The 21,773-nt window shown below is 35.7% G+C and overlaps 1 protein-coding gene and 1 non-coding gene across 2 annotated transcripts; both read left to right on the top strand.

Annotated features, from left to right (window-relative positions):
- Positions 1–949: 949 nt before the first annotated feature.
- Smp_150960 (hypothetical protein) lies at positions 950–20,076 on the top strand (the record flags this gene model as incomplete). The annotated part of the gene is made up of 10 exons (XM_018797500.1): positions 950–967; positions 2,701–3,294; positions 3,756–3,851; positions 4,867–4,989; positions 5,429–5,654; positions 8,747–9,149; positions 13,045–13,147; positions 14,008–14,244; positions 16,971–17,189; positions 19,936–20,076. The coding sequence occupies exons 2-10, from the start codon at positions 2,755–2,757 to the stop codon at positions 20,074–20,076; spliced, it is 2,088 nt and encodes a 695-aa protein (XP_018652535.1). The 5' UTR covers positions 950–967; positions 2,701–2,754.
- Smp_tRNA_01849_Pseudo_CGC.1.1 lies at positions 11,555–11,624 on the top strand. Its single transcript has one exon. It is a non-coding gene (tRNA).
- Positions 20,077–21,773: the final 1,697 nt, after the last annotated feature.

Here is a 21,773-nt window from a genome sequence, read left to right as displayed (position 1 = left end):
CCATATACATCCATTCTTACTGAACCGCTTAAAAGCCGCAGGCGTTAGATTAGTGCAAACTTCGTGGTACCATCCTTTGCACTCGTCGCACTTCATGCCGCTGTCAACGGGATATCGACAGCCTGAACGCTGGCAAATGCTTTTGTTGCACCTTCCAGTCATTTGAGGGGAAAAGAGTGAACTTTGACCGAAAAATAGAAAAACTGTAAATAGTTAGGACCAGAATAGCTCACGGATACAATAGAAAAAACAAGGTACTCTAGAGTACCGACGATAAACTATTTTAGTGACCAAAAATGATACTCTGAACGAATACTTTAACTGAAAGAAATTCAATCAAAGTATAAACAGTAGTCTTGATACGTTAATAACGATCGAAACAATAGAATTACTCAACGAGAAAAAATACCACACACCAAATGTACAGGTCCTACAACTGGTGTCTCGGCAGTATGATTACGACGAGTATTTTTAACAACAATCGTAGGGTGAACTTCAGTGAATCAGTTTGATATAGTCTCAGCTTCTGCCAGATCCGATTCAGCTAGTATATCTGAATTTTCGTGTAACAATAATGGAGGCATACCATCACTACGCTTTGTCCTTCATTTAATGTACAAAAAACCGTTTCGGACAAGTAAGGCTACCATATGACAACTGTCTTTCGAAAATAGTACGTCATATAGCTGCGGTGTTTTTATGTATATTCTGGATTTTTCAGTATTTCCACATAAATGATTCGCGTCCCGTTGGAAATAATTAGTCCCGGAATCGCAGTCAGTTTCGTCCGTTTTCTTACGTTGGTGATTGTATTAATTAGACTCATTAGATAAGGTTGAACCTCATATACCATGTTTCATAGTCCTTGGGGACTTGCTGTCGGCCTTTTTAATAGTTAAATATTGTAGTTTGAACATTAAGCTCACCCTTTCAAAGTTGGTGAGTAACATATAAAGTTATCTTTATTGTGAGGAAATGGCTCTGCTTAATTGATTCCCACTTCTATGAAACTGATTTTTTATGTATCTTGCCGAAGTGTTTCTCTCGAAAAGCGTAAGTGTCTTGGTGACACATAGGCCATTTCACCAATAGCAGCACATTTTTTTAAAAATTCAACCCATACTTATGGGTTGACTAATCTGCTTATTGTTGACAAGTTTATAGCCCTTCACAAAGAAACAGTTTCTTGATGAAGGGCCTTTTGAAGACTGGATGGAAATGTGCACCGGGTATCATTACTCGAAATATGTTAGACATATTGAGTACTCATGTTTCACACATGATACAGACGTCTGGTTACACCATTTATTAGATTTCGGGGTAGGTTGTACATGATATATTATTGTAGAAACACAGCGAGTTACGGAGTGTCAACGTAGCACCTATCAAGCTCACCAGACTAAAGGCAAGGGAAATATAACATTCTACTATAGTAGTTTTTTTAATAAGCAGGTTTGTATATAGTTTCTGCGTTATATTCTTTTGACATGGGTTTAAGAGTGTAGTTAAACTAAACAAACGCTAGAGGTGATAGTAAGTTTCCTTCGTATTGTCAGTTTGCCGAATGATTATACTTTCTCACTCCAGGAAAAGGGTTTAAAAATTGATTCCAAATTCTGCGCATATACGTCATTCTATTTGCACTCACCTTCTACGTCTTCTAGGTTATCTTGGTGTGGTAGGAGAAAAAAGGATATCTCAGGTCCAAAGTCACTCCTTAGTATTCTACACATTAAAACCAGATCACCTCAATCTACGCAAAAATATAGTAGGGAGGTCTAATTTCTCAAGCCACTCTTTATATGGTGAACCCCAGAGCTCTTGAATTGCACGGGTGACTACTCTCTGCACGTTTTTCAAGACATTCAAGTCATATTTAAAACAGACTGGCTGCCTGACTTTTACATCATCAGCGTAAAGTAACACTGGGGACTCAATCATACTTGGCAGTCCATTTACATACAATATAAAAAGTAAGGGACTCAGGACAGAGCCTTACGGTAATCTACCAAGTAATGGTTTCCAGGGAAGGCATTTGGAATTTATTCTTACTTTCTGTCTACGATCTACCAAGAAATCTTTGATCCACTTTAGACGAGTTCCAGTAATTCCTAGGTTTTCCGGCTTCAAGAGAAGTCTATGTTTTGGCTCCTTATCAAATGCTTTGCTGAAGTCTGTGTAGATAACATCCACTAATTTTCCATTATCTAGAGCATGTATCCATCTCTCTTGCCATAAGATCAAACTCATACAACAATTTGATTTTAAATGGATGGAAATAAAATATCAGAGCTTCCTAGTAATTTTGTACATGTGGTATATTATTTTTGACGAGTCATTGATATAAAACTGAAGATAGAGAATAAGATAAAGGGATTGTATAATTTCTCCACCACAACATTGGTACATATAAAATTGTCAATTCTATGATTTAAATCAATTTGTAATAAATATGACTTGTGCAATACTTAATACTTAAACCAAAAACTGAAAATTGGCCGTAGTAAAAGTTGTAGTAATGGCGCGATATGGTTTGTCTTTGCATAACCCCAAGAAATGCCACTAATATGTGCTTTTGTTATAGATCCTCGCTTTTGATAAGTCCCTAAATATTCACTTCTGTTTGGTTTGGGCACATTGTGACAAATCTCAGTTAGACTATGTCCAAAATATTACTCACAAATTATTTCTTGTGATTAGGTTAACAAAAAGTCGAAACACTATTAGCTGATAATTACTGCACCGAGAATTTCAATGCAAGGAACAAATATTGCAACTTCATCATTATCTCAAGCATCTCAACCACAATTATGGTCTCCTATCAATTCAATAACTCATCAAAAGACAATGACTCCTGCACAGACTGCTTACAGCACTGATGTTCTGGCTTCCACAGTACCATCTTCACAACCACTAGCATGTTATTCACAACCTAATTCTCAGCCCATTCAAGCAAGTCATATAAGCTCAGAACTACCAGCAGATGGACCTCTTGTGTCTGATTGTTATGCTGCTCTTTTGGGATTGGCTGAAACTTTCAGGACAATGAGCCCTCCTAATATGCGACTTGCGGTTCATTGCCTCAAAGCTATTCTTCAGTTCAAGCTTTCTGTCAATTTAGAAGCTCGCACACATTTACAACTTGGACGGCTACTGTTTCATTATAGCAAAAGCGATGAACAAACAAAATTTCACTTGGAAAAAGCTCGTACTCTGGGAGCACATCTCAAAGCTAGTGATGATTCCATCAAATTTGAAGCTGCTACATTGTTAGCTGAGTTCTTTGAAAGAAAAGTAAGTGTTTCATTTTCACTATTAAAAAATCCTAATTCATTTGCTTATGTAAATTATACCGTAAGTTTTTGTGCTGTAGTTAACGTTCTATAGTGTCAAAAGAAACGTTTTTATGACTACTGTTTTGTTTTAAAACAATATTTACCTAGTTTTTATAATCTAATCTCAGTAAAAATGTCATAAAAGCATCAGCGAATAGTCTGCTTTATATTCTCAAACACGTCTATATTGAACCAAGAACTTTGAGGTCTTTAAACTGCTATGTTAATTTCCATCCGTAGGAACAAAATATATAATTTACGAAACATCGGATTTAGATAATTTTTGATTTGTAGGTGAAATGGCCTTGTTGATTTCACACCCCGAATCTTATTTCTTGAAGTAAAAGTTTTACTCATAAAGTTGAATCTTTATTACAAAAGCTTTAATTTCACATAACTTCTCTTGCTTCACAATTTTAGGGTAAACGATATGAAGCAACTTGTATTCTAAATGATGCCATCCGATTATCAAATAACAGTCCATATTGGCATTGTCGAATCTTATTGGAACTGGCAGTAAGTGTTAACCGTTAATGTAAAGTTTCCGTAAAACATTTTTTTCAGACTACACATGAAGTCACTTGCATCTCCTCCTCAATTCGACTAATTTACTCGTTCAATGGATGGAAATTATAAGTATCGTGATAATAATAAATAAATAAATTAAACAATCTATCATGTACAAGTTTATATACTCAGCTCTGTACCACACCATTTGTATACGAGGGCTAATAATACTACCCAGCTTCCCAAACTGAATTAGGTTAATTGGGTCTCAAATTTCCTAACTGTTAATTAAACTTCTATTGGTCTGATCAATAAAGTTCTGAATTTCCGTTGACTCAAGTATTTGGAACACTTGATACCACCACCTACCTCGACATTCATTGTTGATTGGCTTACGAGCAAGTTTGAGCGACCAAGCGAATATGCGGTATCAATCCATGGAATTATTGACTATTGGTCTAAGCTATATTGGTAGGGACATATTGTTTGGTTTTAGTCCTCACAATAACTGGGATCAGTAACTAGAGACTTTCAGTAAACATGACTCAATCGTCCAAAAGGACTAAGTTACGTTCACTGTTTATCTTCGTCCAGATATTAGGTCCCAGTATTTCTTCATGTATCCTATTTCATTCTGTCTTTTCTAATCATGTTCTCGATGTTTAGTCTTTCTCATTGTTATTGCTCCCTAAGTTATTTTAACTCGTTTCCTACTTATCTCTTTAATTTCATCTCGTTGCACTATTGTAGTATGGCAACTGTAATCAACCCACATTTATGCCAAGCCCCACCTTACTTATAACGCCCTGATTGTGGTAATTAAGCAAATACTCAACCTATCTGACTTCAAATGACAACCACAACTAGGAAATTTTGTATATAAATTAAAGTTGGTCGATCATTTATCAAAAATCTTATTTAACATTTATAAATATTAGCTGACTGACTCTTTCAATTTAACAATTCACTGGATCATACTTTTTATTTGTTACTAGTGTTATTTTTTATTGTTATTTTTTTATAGCAAGCTCATATTGCTGAACGAGATGTGAATTCAGCTTGTGAAATTTTGGCAATGGGCTCAGAGTATGCACGTTTACATAATTCGGATTATACAAACGGTTTATTTCTATTAAGTAAATGCATGGTCAGTTGTTTATTATTTTCCTGTTTTTTTATTTGTTTTCGGCGGAGGGGTGGAGAGGAGGTTGTAATAGTTGTTATATAATATTTAATAGTGTTTATCGTTAGAATTTGTTCAAGCTACTACATGCGAAGAATTCTATAGTTTTACTAAAGTGATTAGATATACCCCTAGACACTTAGAGATCAACAGTGAAGCAACATAAACATAGGCGAATGAGTACTTTTTGAAAGGAAAGATGTGTTTTACCGACTTCCAGTAGAATAAAATACTACCAGTGTCATTTCTTAAAAATTCTCCATCATTTTGTTAAATATGTAGTTCGTCATAGAGAAAGATTAGAAACCAGTAGCAGTATGTAAAACGTCAAGTAGCAGAATACTTATGATAATATAACCAGTTCTTTTATTACAATTTTCTTGTTGATATTTTGTACTTACAGTTACTTTTGGCAAGTAGACAACTCCCGGAAGTTACAGTCACATTAACCAATGTTAGTCGATTGATTGAACAATTCAAAGGAAATATGTATCATCGTGAAGCTTTACGTGTATTTTATCTTGTTCTACATGTTTCATTTTATCTTATTTCTGGTCAAGCGAAATCTGCTCATCCAATATTAAGACAACTACATCAGAGTATTCAACAATTTGCTGCTATGGATGAAGGTAATTTGTGTCCTTAGTTAAGATCATTTGTTTAACTAGAAATACCATAGAAGGTTTGACTACAAGTGTTACTTACTTACCAAGTACTGATGTTATATACTTATCTCCTAGTTAAATTGTATGAGGGGTAGTGAGTAGATTTAAAATCTATTACCTAATGGAAAAACCAAAAGCTTTAATCATCAGACCAGGGCTATTAACCGTGAATTTAACACGGGATGAGCATAGGTATTAACTGCCGTTATTTTGTAATATTTACTACTATAGTTTATTTGATGGTTGTAATACCACTACTTAGTGTAGATACTATCATATCCTCCTTCTCCTCTTTAATACATGTCCCTGTTCACTGTCTAGTCTGTAATCAAGTTTTCATAACTTCGCTTCAGTAAATCCTATAGCTCAAGCTGACAAGAAGTTAATCGAACTCATGTCACTTGTCTTCAAATTATTGTTGTCAGTTAATAAACCTATGAGCGGTTAATCCTGATGTTTAACGCAAGATTTCAGGTAAAAATGACATACAGATTGATTAGACCATGAACCTTAATCTAGGAAGATAGTTGAGATATGTGTCACACTTGACTAGCCACCCTTTATCCCAACATGTAACTCTTGTTAACATGAGTAAGTTATAAATACTAGTGGCGACCAGACAAATGTATGACAAAAACGCTGTAAGGGAACAAAAAGTTATGAAATAATATTGAACTAAACGATGAGTGGGTTTGAATCACAGCAACCGATTTATAGCCATATCATATATGGTCTTCAACCATTGACCACGATTATTGCACACGCCACAATCTGATAGAGTATATGTATCAATATGGGTCAAACCAGCAGTCACTGACTTCACAGACTGAAATCACTTCGAAGTTTGGTTGATCCTAAATTTTTCCTAGTTCAATCCTACTTTAACTAACATTGCACAATGAGGTAGGTGACAGTTTGTAATCTTTAACTTGTATCTCAGCGACTTTAGCCAATGGGGATTCTCGGCCTTATCAACCAGTATGGTATCTTAAGATAGCATCCTACGTATAACCTAGGCACTGGTCACTTATTTGTGAATAAATTAACCATGGAAGTTTATTTAGTTTATACCTTTTGTACCCGATACTTGTAACTTAAACTACTGACATGAACGTCAAATAATAGTGTGTTTTCCTTTAATGATGTATATTCCTCCCTGTTTTATCCATACCACTTTGTTAACCTCATGACGGTTAATTTGTTTTACATTTTAAGATAAACATTAAAAGCTCTCTTAGTTAATTGAAAATTTATCGTAAACAAATGATTTTCAGTAACTGAGTAGTAAAAGCATTGAGCTTTCAACCTACACACTGCACCTATTTCGCTTTAAAAATCCAGGTAGTATCACCAAACCTCAAACAAATAGTGTGGCCTCAAGCCGAATATGATGAACATATCCTTCCTATTCCATCTTTGTGTTTGTTGAAAAGTAATCACATACGAAATCGATCAAGTTATAACTCGATAATTCAATTGTTTAGCTTTCGGCTGTTATAAAATCTGTTCCGGTTTGTTTAGGTTTATCGTAGGACACCAATTTGTTCTCAATTACTGGAGTTGTATTAGCTTGTCTAGGTATTTATTTTACCAGCCAACTTCTACTTTGATTTTATTTATTTATTTAAACACATAAATATTGGTACAAGGAAGCACCAGATAAATATGCGCCTCACAAATCTCATTTGATTTGTGTGAAGGCTGTAATACTGCACAGGTGCCCAGACTGAAGCAGGTGGTTTTCTTAGGGGGCTACACCCGTAGCCTTTGACCTAAAGATCTGATCCACGAGGTAGTGGAGCATCGTAAGGAGATGCAGTCTCATGGTAGCCGGTGACCAACAATAGGTTCATACGCCATTTGTTCCTTCAGGATACTGGAGTCCATGTGCACCATTGGTTTGGAATCAGGGTTTTTCAACTTCTTTAGGTGGGCTTTCCTTGTCCACCAACCCGGTTAAAGCACCGGACATTCGCTTTTCGTCCTCTCAATTTCGTAAACAACACCTGTAGCACGAGAAGGCAATGAGTGGATAACTTGGAAGCACTGAACAAATGTACTTAGCATACATCCTACACCCTTTTAGCACACATTTTAAAATTATCATTTGAGTTATTTATTCATAATTCATTCTGTGAATACAAAATTGTATCAGGTTACCACATTGGAATTCTAAACTTGGTTACATATTTATTATATATTGAGGCTTATTAGTTATTGATCAATTCAGCATAATTCTTGTCTGCTAACCTTGACATATTATCATCACAATAAAAAATAATAGTTATCTAAAGCGAAATGAATAAAAGAAGATTGTTCACTGAATGGATGATAATCATCAGTAAAATTGTGGTAATATTATTATGTGGAGCTTGATTTATTAGACAAGACTATACTTTGATGTTATCTATTGAAGAAGAGTGCGTTTAAGGAGTTTATTAACATTTTAGAGATTCAGTGCATAAGCATCTCAGGCAGACTAAGGGCATGCAACTATTTCTTAATTGTTCCATTTCAGCAGTAGGGTTAAGTTTTACCAATATCAATATTCGCCTTCACCAATTCCATCAATGACATTATTGGGACAGCTCTGGAAGAAGTACATGGTGGTGTGATTCTGTTATCTAGAGAAAGACCCTTTAACTTTGAAGCCACAGATAACACTGTCTTACCGTGCAATGATACATAAACTATCCAAGTCTTACTTGATCAGTTAGTATTTAGTACATGTAGGTACAAGATTTACTTCACACCTGAAGGTCAAATAATTCGACCATACTGGTTGGGGTCCTAGATTGAGTGCAACTCATTGGCTTGGGATATTATTATACATGACTCGAAATGGAAGTCAGCGCCTATTCTATTGTTTGCTGGGAGCTGTCTTAACTAAAAGAATTATTCCCGGTTACATTCCTGTTATATGCTATGGTCCTTTTCTTTTGTTTCTTCACAATATTTTCTTTTTATTTGTGTGCCCCACACTTTTTTATTTCCCAGTTGTACCAAAATTCATGTTTGTTTGTTTGTTTATTGGCTATTTTATTTCAATTTAACAGCTGATACTACATCAACTAATGAAATTGAACGATTTCATTGGATGCCTCGTGAACATATGGTTATATTAGTTTATCTTGTTACAGTGATGCAATCCATGCAAGCTGGAATGTTGGATAGAGCTAAACGATCAGCTGAAAAAGCATTAATACAAATTGAAAAATTATCTGTATTCGATACTAGTCCATTACTTACTGTATTTCATTTAAGTTTATTAGAACATACTGCTATGGGTCGTTTAGTAATGGGTGTACAAACAGCAGCTGCACAAGATATTGGTCAAGCATATCGAATATGTCAAGCGAATCCAGCATTAATGTATAAACGTCTCCCGCAATTGCATACTTTAATTGGTTTGTATGCTATGTCAATGAATTGTATGAATCAAGCAGAAAATCAGTTTAAGTATGCTTTAAGAGTAAGTTACATTGGGAACTTTAATGTATTAAATATTTGTCCCCCACATTTGCCATAGATTGGTCTCAGTTGGTGTACCACTGAAAAATATAGAGTGATAGACAGATATTTCGTTCCCACATGGGATTCTCCAGAGGAATATGTCGAACCCAGAAATTATGGGTCTGAGGGTGAATGCCCAACCATTAGAACCACTGAGTCAATATTCAATAATACTGTTTAAACTTTAAGCAATCTGAGATATAGTGACATACCTCTACATGTGTTCTCATATTAATGAGCGATTGATTGTTTTTCATATTCCCTTTGTACCCCTCCTTTAGTTATTTGCTTAAGCACTGGAATTTGTTTAATTCGTTTTATGTTCAACATTGAGAACAGTGAAATCATAGTGATTGCTCTACGCGATGTTGACTACTGGGCTGTGTTACTCGAAAGGTATTAATTCGTAGCAATACACTACAAACTCATTCCTTGTGCTATAACTTCTAACAGAACAGTTAACTGTGAACATTCTCCTATCTAAAACTGACCACGATTTATTTTCTATGTCTTTTAAGTGTACTTTTTAATAAAATCGGGTACCATGTAGACCTATATCGCTTTAAAAATATCTTGTAGACAGTAATACATGTTTCTGACCATATTGATACTGAACTCTTACCTTGACTAGCATGTGTTTGACTAGATTGTTCTAAATATGTAGCACAAATACATCGCACTTCTCTTATCACCTCCAACGTCTCATTACACTAATGAAATTTATCTTTTTCTTATTAAGCTACTTACGAGTAGTAAAATGGTTCGATGGATAAAGCTCGGTGTTTTCATTTTTAAATTCAATGATATCCATATTTATTTATTTAAACACATAAATATTGGTACAAAGGGGGCACCAGATACATATGCGCCACATAAATCAAATGAGATTTGTGTGAGGACCGTGATACTGCCCAGGTGCCCAAACCGAAACAGTTGATTTTCTTAAGGGGCCACACCCTGAGCCTTTGACCTAAAGGTTTGATCCACAAGGCAGTGGAACATCGTAAGGAGATGCAGTCTCATGGTAGCCAGTGACCAACGATTGATTCATACACCATTTGTTCCCTCAGGATACTGGAGTCCATGTGCACCATTGGTTTGGAATCAGGGTTTTCGAACTCCCTTAGGTGAACTTTCCGTGTCCACCAACCCGGTTAAAGCACTGGGCATTCGCTTTAGCTAACAATGAGCTTAACTTGTAATACACCATTGCTTATCTAATTTGTCAGGATTGAAAGAACCGTTGTACTTGTGATCAAGATTATAAAGTCTTAAGTTATTCATGAATTAAAATTACTATTGTATTGAACAAAACACAGGTTGGGACAATCGAATGTATTTAAGCATAAACTACAGACTACCTCACTTAATAAGAGAGACACAATGAACAGTTAATTTACAAAATAACAATCCATTGTCTCAATCTTCACTGTTCCTTCTGTAAATATCAATCCATCTTCTTTAATTTCATTGTTCATGCATTTTCATACCAATCACCCTTCATTTCAGTTCTTTCCTTATCGGTTTTCTGCCAAAATATATTCTATGTCTGACCATCACCATATACTACTTATATAGATATAAGTAGACCACACCACACTGACGTACACTAACATATTCGTTTTTCAAATCCTATCAGCTTAAAGCAGTAAAATGATACAACTATGTGATGCTTGATAGTTTTCAATATATTTCGATCTCAAATCAGTCAGTGATATATTCTTCATGTTACTAATCCATTTTAAATGTTTTCGTAACTTGATTTTTTTTGCTTGATCACATGATGTATCATGCATTCGGATCAATTTTTTTGTAATAACTATTTCAGTCAGTCAGTCAGTCAGCGACAACGTAGGACCAGGCACATATATGCATCGGTCCAAGTTGCCATACCTCTATTTAGAATATAATGAGTGTCATTTGAAATTTCCAAGTCCTTTTTTTGTTGCTTCATTTATATATCAACTGGATTCATGCTAAAATGTAGTGGATCAATTCAGATTAAATCATTCCAATGATTTCTGAAGGAACGATGAACTAACACTTTTCTTTTGAAATAAACTATTATTCTAAGGTTTGAATAAAGGTTTCAAGTAAGAATCCATTAGAATATATGCATAATGAACAACTCTTTTCAGTTATACAGGATATATTTCGAAAAGTGATTGTCTTGAATAGATAGTATTCACTATTAAATTTATCCAAAGAAAGTTCTTAAGTGACAGTCAGGTTTCTCAATGTTATTTGATTTCTATGGGTTTGATAAACCACTATTAGATGATCAAGTTTACTTACTTCAATGATCTGATTAGAATGTATTTACTGAAAAGCTCGTTGACTGATGTCTTATTGTAATAGGAATGTGGTAGAGCGCTCGCTTCGCATGCGAGATGTCCCGGGTTCGATCCCCGGCACCTCCAGTGCTCTCTGCAAACAACCAGTCGGCTTGTGGGGTTGGTCGGTGGCGTGACTGGTGATGATTCGGGGTTTTCCTATTGTCCACCTCACTTCATTCCACTATCCTCACTGACATCGAATAACAAGTCGCCCGTGAGACTACAGGCTCAGAATCGATCACAATGGCGTAGGTGTATACACTCCCTGTCTTCCCTTAAACCTTGAGATTAAAATTGCTTCATAACTTTCTTCTATACTATATCCTTATATACAACTTATCTTTTATATACTACCACTACTAAATTAACTATTTTTATGAATCCGGTGTTCATCTTGTTGTGCTAACGAGGTATGGCAACTTGGACCGATGCATAAATATGCCTGGTCCTACGTTGTAGTTGACTGACTGACTGAATAGGAATGTTGGTTTAATAGTTACGTAATTAGAAGCCATTGCTATCACTAAGTAATTTGGTTGTGTGAGGTCAAAGTTACACTTTATAGTAGACAAAAATGTATTGTTGATAGGGTATTTTATATATTTACTGTTTTATGCCTTATTTCGAAGACTGCGTAGCTATCGATCACATTGCCCCCAAATGCCCTAGTACGGCTGAGAGTGGGGAGAGTCCACTTTCGCTCTCAAAATGCTCTCATATGGCCACGCGTATATAGCCTCTACCAGGGAAGTCCTACTCACTGCCTTCTCGTGGCATTACTGTTGTTTACGAAATTGAGATTACGAAAAGTGAATTTCCGACACTTTAACCCGGTTGGTGGACACGGAAAGTTCACCTAGGAGAGTTGGAAAACCCTGATTCCAAACCATTGGTGCACATGGGCTCCAGTATTCTGAGGGAACAAACGGCGTATGAATCAATCGTTGATCACCGGCTAGCGTAGGACTACATCTCACGATGTTCCACTGCCTTGTGGATCAGATCTTTAGGTCAAAGACTCCGAGTTTGGCCCCCTAAGAAAACCATCTGCTTCGGTTTGAGCACCTGGGCAGTATCACAGCCCTCACACAAATCTCATTTGATTTGTGTGGCGCATATATATCTGGTGCCCCCTTGTACCAATATTTATATATTCAAATAAATAATAAATAAATACCGATCACATTAGTTTAAATCATCAATTTTCAACTATTCTCTGTATGCACATTCTTTGAACTGTATTGTCATTTGGTTCTATTTCGGTCAGTCAGATAATTTGGCATCTCTCTATGACTAAAAATACTGTACACCCAGATTGTATTATTATTATATTATTATCATTATTGTTATTTCTGTTTTATAATTTCTAATTTTCTAGGTGAGTAGTAAATGTTAATTTCTCTTTTAACTATCATTTAGCTTATTGCTGGACCTCAACAAGTTACAGGATGTCGAACAACTAATTCAAATGATAAAAATCTTTTAAGTTTAACTAATTGTAACAGGGCATCATGTCAACCAGATGGACCACGTGATTCTTTATCAGTATTAATTTGTCTTAATTTAGCTTTAGTACATATTCGAAAAGGTAACACAGTTGAATGTGAAGTAAGTATATATTAATTATCTTCTTTAATTTATCCATTCATTTCAATAATAATTATAATTAAATCCTTTGAGCAATGGACGGCTGTTTCGTCCTATTATGGGACTCCTCAATGGCAATGCGCATCCACGATCCCGCACTCGCGAGATTCTAACCCAGGACCTACCAGTCTCGCGCCATAGCACTTGACCGATAGACCACTCAGCCTGCCGGCATCCAACGGTGTTAATGTCTAACTTCAACCAATCCACGATTTTGAGCAACTGCTGAAGAGTCCCATAATAGGACGAAACGGCTGTCCAGTGCTTCCAGGTTTTTCATGGTGGTCTAGCTTCAATTGACTCATGATTTCAACTATGAAAATACTAAATTCTCCACAAAACCCCTTCTGATCTATTTTAGATTGATCAGAATGAGTTAAAATACACAAAAAATGTTGAATTGTGTTGAGGATGTTAGATCGTTAAATTGGCTGTCGATTCCCCCTAAATTGAACGAATGTATTGAAATGTATCTGATTTGTTCAAGATTGATCGGGATACCACTTGAGAAATTCTCTGTATATTCAGTTTGAAAGTTAAACATACAATATCTGGATTATATTTCCTAGTTTAATAAACAAACCTCACAGTTATTCCTCGAACTAATGATTATATGATTTACTCTCATCATTCATACTGTCAGACGATTGATTGGGTATTTAAAGTTAAACGACTCCTGACCCTGAAAATGTGTAACTATTTCTTTGAGTTCAATTGTTTTATAATTATAATGGTTATTATCAGTGAAAAGATTCGTCAGTCATTTATACACATGATCTTATCAACTGTTTTAATTTCTTATTCATTTTTCTACTTTATAGGCATTATTAAATGAAGTATTTTCATGTGGTATCCATGTACTTGAAGGTTGTTGTTGTCTTCGTGCAGCTGCAGATTATGTAAAAGCTTTTCAAGCATTTTATGAAAATCGATTAACCGATGCAAAATTATTTTTACGTGAAACTGTACGATTAGGAAATGAAGAAGAATTGCATCGTTTATCAGCTTCAGCTTTTATTACTATGGGTCAAATTCATTTAAATGAACAAAATACAGCTGTAAGTTATAGATTTCATGAAGTAATCGATTCATAGTGACATAATATTATGTATGTTTTCTATTTATTTATTTAAACACATATTGGCACAAAGGGGCACCAGATATATATGCGCTATACAAAACAATGAGTATGGGAAGAGAAAGGGGTAAGATGCATATAAAAAAAAGCAATGGTGAGGGGAACTGAAATGTAAAACCAGAAGACTCTTTCAGTTAAGCAAGTTATAACCACTCTTTATGAAGAAAGTAAAAGAAGGTTACAGCAGGATCTCCACTGGCTTCTATTCTGAGCCATATCTGACAACGTCTCTAGCCACTGTGTTGCACCATCTCTCGGACCCCAGCCAGGGAGTTGTGAAGGACCAACAGAAGCTACCCCTTTGCAGCTTTCTTCCATACCACGACACCATGTCATACACTGACCACCTCTCCTCTTTTTCCAACCAGGCTTTCACTATACATGCATCTATCTCATCACTCACACCACCACCAGCACTTATATAGCTACCTAGATACACGAACTTCTCAACCACTTCAATCTGCTCACCATCCAGGGTGAGCACAGGATTAGAGTCCTGCCAGTCTTGTAGGAGTACTTTGCACTTAGAGGATGCAAAGCACATGCCGTACCTGCGGACACTGATTGCTAACTGATTAAGTGCGGATTGCGTGCCTTGGGCATTATCGCACAGTAAGACAATATCATCCGCATACTCAAGGTGGAGAAGTCTTTCTCCAGGCAACATATCCACACCGCTATTACTTACATTCATCAGAGCTGTTTTCAGGATGTCATCGATGGAAAAGTTGAAGAGGAATGGTGAGATTGGGAAACCCTGCCTAACCCCACTGCTTGAATGGAACAAGGGAGAAAGGTGGTTGTATGCCCTCACCCTGCCTGAGGTGTTCATATACAGGGCCTTCAAGATGTTAATGAACTTCTCAGGCACACCCTTCTTCAATAGACAATCCCAGAGAACAATCCTGTCCAACGAATCGAAGGCAGCCCTGATATCAAGAAACACTACGATTGTTGGCCTGCGATAAGTATGACGGTGTTCTAACATTTGGTGGAGGGTGAAGATGTGATCAATGCATCCTCGACCAGAACGAAAACCAGCCTGCTCCTCGCGAGTCAATCGTTCTCGGGTTTTAAACAACCTAGAAAGATTGAAATGAAATGAAATGATTATTTTTACTGACAATCCTATTCATGCTCTTACTAAATGTATGTTATAGCAATATATACTATGTTATCATAAATCCAAATCATATAATATGGCTTGATTGCTATTTTTAATAAATGCTGTGTTCACGTCATGGTCTTATCGGTAAAGCACTCGACATTGTCTGTTTAGTTTGAAAAGAGTTAGACAATTTTCGATATTTCCAAATTACCACAAGTCAACTTCGTACTTTCATTTGGACAAAAAATTCCACGTAAAAGAACTTATTTATGATAGCTCAGTGGTAACATTTAGTTATGAAACTAAATAAAGCGGATCCTGTTTTTTTATTCAATATTCATTTTACATTTTTATTGTTTTTGGAATTTCTCTCTTCGAGCTAATAGTCTTTTGTAGTTTGTACCATAGACTAACTCACGGGAGTTGTTTCATCCTTATGTGAGGCTTTTCGGCGAGACTAAACTTTATGGACGACCTTAGAACGGATCTTAAATGACCCTGAGAAATATTAGCTAATCAGGAGACAGTTAGTATACAGTAAAAATATATGATAGAAAACTAAAAAATTAAAGCGGATACTGTTCTTTTACATGGCTCGAAAACTTCTCAAGGTGAGATATAGGTTCAGAAGTTCTAAAATCATAGTGCATACGGTACAGGAACCCATCCATATGGCTCCATACTAGTCGATCTCTGGAGCCATTATAAGGTCTCAACAATTCTTTTAGCCTCAACCACACAGCTTCAATGTTGTTGGTATGTTGGTATGGTTTAGGGTTAAGGGTGAGACTATAATTTATGGACGACCTTTGAGCGACGCTAGAGTGACCCTGAGAGTGTCAACATAATAACTAAGACTAAATGAGGGTTATAAACCTGTATGAAGAATTCAAATTATGATTTACAGTTCATGGTTAAGGTTAGGAATTATACTTAGGGTTTTCATCACAAACTGACATCAGCTATAATGCCATAACTCTATTTATCCAAATGGATAATTGAATTTCGCGCCAAAATCTTAATCACTTCTCTTGTAGAAGCTGAATTACCACGTCTTCTCTAAAATCCGTTGTGAACTGACCATACGTAAGCATCAGGTACCAAACTCAGCGCCGTGACCTTGAAAACCAACGAAAGCTTCTGATTGGCTCGTCCATAAAGTTTAGTCTCGCCGGTTTTTCAACAACACTCCTCACCCGTGATCTTATTGGGAATGGAAAACTAAATATTTAAACAATGTATGCTTTTTTTAAACTATTGACTTGGTATCCAATAGTTTACATTTCTAAGTTCAGTTTGTTTTCGGTATTAGGTACTTTCATCCACTATTTTTGATAATATATCTGTCTCATATTTCAGATTGTTAAACTCTATATGTCCTAGTTGAAAGATTTGAACGTTGTACCGGTGTCCTCTGATTTTCTATACTTTTATTGCTATTACTAAATCTGTCATTTAAAATATAAATAGAATATTATTCAATATCCTTCTATGCTAATAATTTCCTTTTTATAAACTGTTTATTTATTCAATTTTAGGAAGGTCATAAAATGATTAGTGCAGCTATTCATATAGCTAATCGTTTACCTGATATAGGAATTCAATTATGGGCAACTGCTTTACTTAAAGGTGTTGCTAATCTACGTGGTGATACACAAGAAGAAACTCGTTGGTTTACTGAACATGATCGTTTTTCTAAAATTGTAATACATGAACATATGCGTGCTATTTCTGCCCCGGAACATTCACTTATTGAGGTAAATTGTTTTTTATCTAGTTTGTTTGTTTAATTAAGTATACAGTATGACAGACAAATTTGAATGATTCGTTCGTTTTTAGTTAATCAGAAAGTAGGTTCTAAGAAAGAATAGTTTATAATAGTGAATCTGTTAAGGTTAGTAAGAGGTCCTTATGTATTGAGATTAAAGTGAGTCTAATAGAGGGACTTATTCATATGACTTCATGTTGATCAACTTTGTAGACGGTGAATGCAAATCTTGACCAATAGCGTGCGACCGTCAGCATCCCTTACTTATCACTTGGCTTGTGCCTGATTGACCCAGTGTATCATTGTCATCTTGATTTCTGAGCGTACATATTTGAAGTATTGGAAATATTACAGTGGTTCTACTTCACTTATATCAGTTATTTTGGAGATACACCGGTTACAGGAGTTTCTTGGGGGCAGTTCATTATCATTATATTAATGACCAATGACAATTGGATTAAATAGGAACTTCAATATGATTATTCCTAAATGTATGTTTAAGTAATGAAGTTAATTTGGATATACAATAGCATTAAACAGAATCAAAATAAGGATTCAAAGGACACGACTCGAGTGAAGTAATATTAGTATCAGATTATTACCAGAATTGGAGTTCTTATTAATTGGATTAGATTTTTATCGACAGTGGCACTTGGAGTCACTAGTAACTGTATTTGAATGAATGAAATCCAGAATTGGATCTCCATTGTATTAAAATAAATTCAAACCATTTGGAGTGTCATTCAGTCAACGTGTCTCAATTATTTATAGACCAATATAATAATGTAATATAATCAGTAGATAAATGGATAGATAGGCAACCAAACAGAAGCGTATTAGAAAGATTCGCATATTAAATATTCCGATTAATCACGCAATTGAGCACAAGGATTGTAATAGTCTATTTGACACTCACATGCCCTGTGTCAGGTGTTATATTCTAAGATGGATTTTCAATTGTGAAGGGCAGACTAGAGAAGCCCAGGCTGGTTTTCGACCTGGACGTGGTTGTATAGACCAGATATTCACACTATGTCAGGTCATAGAACATAGACACACATTCAGACTTTATGACAGTGCAACATGACCGATAAGAGTAGAGGATATTTGTAGGCTACTAGTTATCGATCTTCGAAGCATTGCTCATATGTCCTGGGACAACCGAGTAAGTAATGCAGTTGTTAGGAAACGGGTACTAGGTAAGGATAGCAAATCGCTTTATGAAGCAGTGAAACTTCATCAGTTGAATGCCCCGATGTGCAATGTTTCATGGTGTAGGAGTAGGTTGGAAGAAAGCTATGGGCGGCCAGACCAAAACGTGGCACAAATCCATGAAGTCACTGACAATTGGACTGAGTCATGTTGGTAGATGTAGACTACCTGATTGGGATTCGCGAGATGATAGCAATCGATGGTTAGAGACCTTGAATGAGATGGCTCAAAATCGTTTGCAATGGCGCAGGTGCATCCACTGTTTGTGCTCTACCAAATTCTAATCTTCTGAATTCTTCATGTCCATTTCTTTTTTCTCTTTCCAAATTTATTTCTTTGGATTGTACTCCTTGAATAACATCTTCAAACCCTAATCTTTCGAGTTACTCTTACTACTTCTACCACTATGGGATTTGAATCGGCAACTGCATCTCTGTGTTAATGTGCTATGGCGACTCGGACTGATGTACGTACGTACGAAGTTCTACGTTGTGACTGACTGATTTACCATATCTGTATTAAAGACCATACAGTACTTAACTAGCAGTGTGATTTTTCTCAGTCACTATAAAATGAGTGAAAATCGAGTCACTTCTCATTATATTTGTTTTCACGTTTTCTTAGCATTATTTCTTGTCCACTGTCGCATAGAATAGTTTTCATCGACAAACCTTTGTTTTGTAAATACGTGATTAAATCATCTTCGAAATAAGGTTTAATCTAATCAGATAGTCAATATTCTTTCATCAATTGTCCTCCACAGTCTTGAAATTGTTGTATTAAACGCGACTTATTCTCTCTTATACTTTAGGCTTACTATTTTTTACACCATTGTTAAATTAAAAATTAGTTGATAGCCAATTTTCTATATCAGTGAAGCATAACTATTTACTTATTTATCTATTTGAACACATAAATATCGGTACAAGGGGGCACCAAATATGTATGCGCCACACAAAAAATTGTCATTCCATTTAATTGTGTGGGGGCTATGATACTGTCCGGGTGCCCAGACCAAAGCAGGTGGTTTTCTTAAGGGGCCACACTCGGAGCCTTTGACCTAAAGGCCTAATCCACAAGACAGTGGAGCATCGTAATGAGATGCAGTCCCATGGTAGTGGGTGACCAACGATTGATTCATACGCCATTTGTTCCTTCAGAATACTGGAGTCCATGTGCACCATTGTTTTAGAATAAGGGTTTTTCAACTCCCCTAGGTAGACACGCCGTGTCCACCAACCCGGTTAAAGCACCGGACATTCGCTTTTCGTCCTCTCAATTTCGTAAACAACAGTAATGCCACGAGAAGGCAATGAGTAGAACTTCCATGGTAGAGGCTATATATTCGCTGGCCATGTGGGAGCATTTCGAGGAAGAGGGCGAACCCTCCCCACTCTCGGCCGTACCAGGACATTTGGGGCGAACCATAACTACAGTATATCTCTTCCTGTCTTATACATATTTTAAAATTTATTCAGTGAATCTCAATTTGTATTGTTTTTTTTTACATTTTTAGTGGTTAGATGGACCATTACCTGAACTCCAGCCACCGCATACAGTTGCATCAACTTCAGATACTAATTTATTATAATTCATCATTTCTATCAATATCAATCATTGATCTCCTTATTACAAAAAAAGCATTGTCATTTTTTTTGGTTTGATAATGATACTATATTCCCTAATTCATTCTTCATCATAACTATCTATTCTCCTTTTTTTCTTTTCTCTCTCCCCCCCCAAAAATGACATCGAAATAAGTCTAGTTTTTTTTTAAAATAGAAATTCTATTTCATTCAATATTCAAATTGTATTTATTATTATTATACTACTAACTATACTCTTGTTAGTAGTCATAATTAGAATTTTCTCTTTCCCTTGTACAAAAAATAAACAAACAAACAAGCAAACATTTAAATTGTTTTTATCTTCACAATATTTCCCCCTTGTCAATTAGCTACAAGGACAACAAGAACAACAACATCAAGAAGTGTATTTATATGATCAATAAGCCATTAACTTGTTTTAATTTTGTTATTTTTAATGTTTGATTTATATATATATAATCATAAAGATCTTTTTTCATTTAATAATACAAACTACTATTTGAATTTAAGTAGTTTTTGTAAAAAAAGAAAACAAATTCAATTGAAAATAAAAGTATACTTTGAATTGCCAATTTTTTTTGTCATTCGTTATATGTTATAAAGGTTGAGTTGTGATATGCTTGAATATTAATTACGATTTCTTCTTACTTGGTAAACGGAATGAAGGTCAATGACATAGTGACACGATCGGCTATTCTAATCTGTTGTCCTAGGGTCCGCTAACTGTAGTGAGAAGTCCAAGACGGAAGTGAGGGGAAATATATTCCGTAAGCAGCCAGAACCACAAGCAATCACAACAGGAAGAAATCAAACGTATATATACAACATAAAACTGTCCATGGGAAACGTTACAGAATAGTATACTAAAAGATACAACGGACCAATAACGTGTAAGATTTTCCCAAGTGGGAAATATGACGTGAAGGTGTGAAGAGCGCTTTTGGCACGAAAACAGCGAAATTCAAAATTTCGGAATAAAATTACAAAAAATAATTCATTTACCAAGTGATTTCTAGGGATCTGACATCCCCAACAAACTGTATAAATTTTGTACTCATCTTTTAATCATCTCTGTATGATTTAATCATTAACTACGAAAGGGGTTTTTATGTGGATATTATTGTAATGTAATAGTTGAAATCATGAGTCATTTGAAGCTAGATCACCATCGAAAACCCGGAAGCACTGGACGACCATTTCGTCCTATTATGGGACTCCTCAGCAGTGCGCATCCACGATCCCGCACTCGCGACATTCCATCCCAGAACCTACCAGTCTCGCACCAGAGCACTTAACCGATAGACTATTGATTAAGTCAATATCCTGAAATAACATAGAAAGCACCAATCCAATCACACTTGATAGAGAAGCTCTGAAGGATGTGAAGTTTTTCGCGTACCTGAGCAGCATCATCGATAAACAAGGAGGATCTGATGCAGACGTAGAGGCAAGGGTTGGCACTTAACCGATAGTCTATCGGTTGACTCACGATTTCAACTATGAAAAAATGATTATAATTATATAAAAGCACTTGTCAGTGAGATTGTCACTGATGAGTTCAAGTTACTGATAAGTTTTCGAAGCATAATGTTATAATTTTCGGTAGAATATAATGAGGGAGAGTTCGATTAGCACTTCACTGACTTATTTCTTCTTAGAAGAATTCAACAAATCTTGTTTGTTCAGAATTTATCATAGGAAGTTATAGAATAAGAATCAAATGAATAGAGATTTAGTTAAGTATTTGAATGATT

Source organism: Schistosoma mansoni, chromosome 4 (genome assembly GCF_000237925.1).
Source record: "Schistosoma mansoni strain Puerto Rico chromosome 4, complete genome".
NCBI classification, from domain to species: Eukaryota; Metazoa; Platyhelminthes; class Trematoda; order Strigeidida; family Schistosomatidae; genus Schistosoma; species Schistosoma mansoni.
Note: the sequence above shows the minus strand (reverse complement) of the source record. Positions and strands in the feature narration are given on the sequence as shown.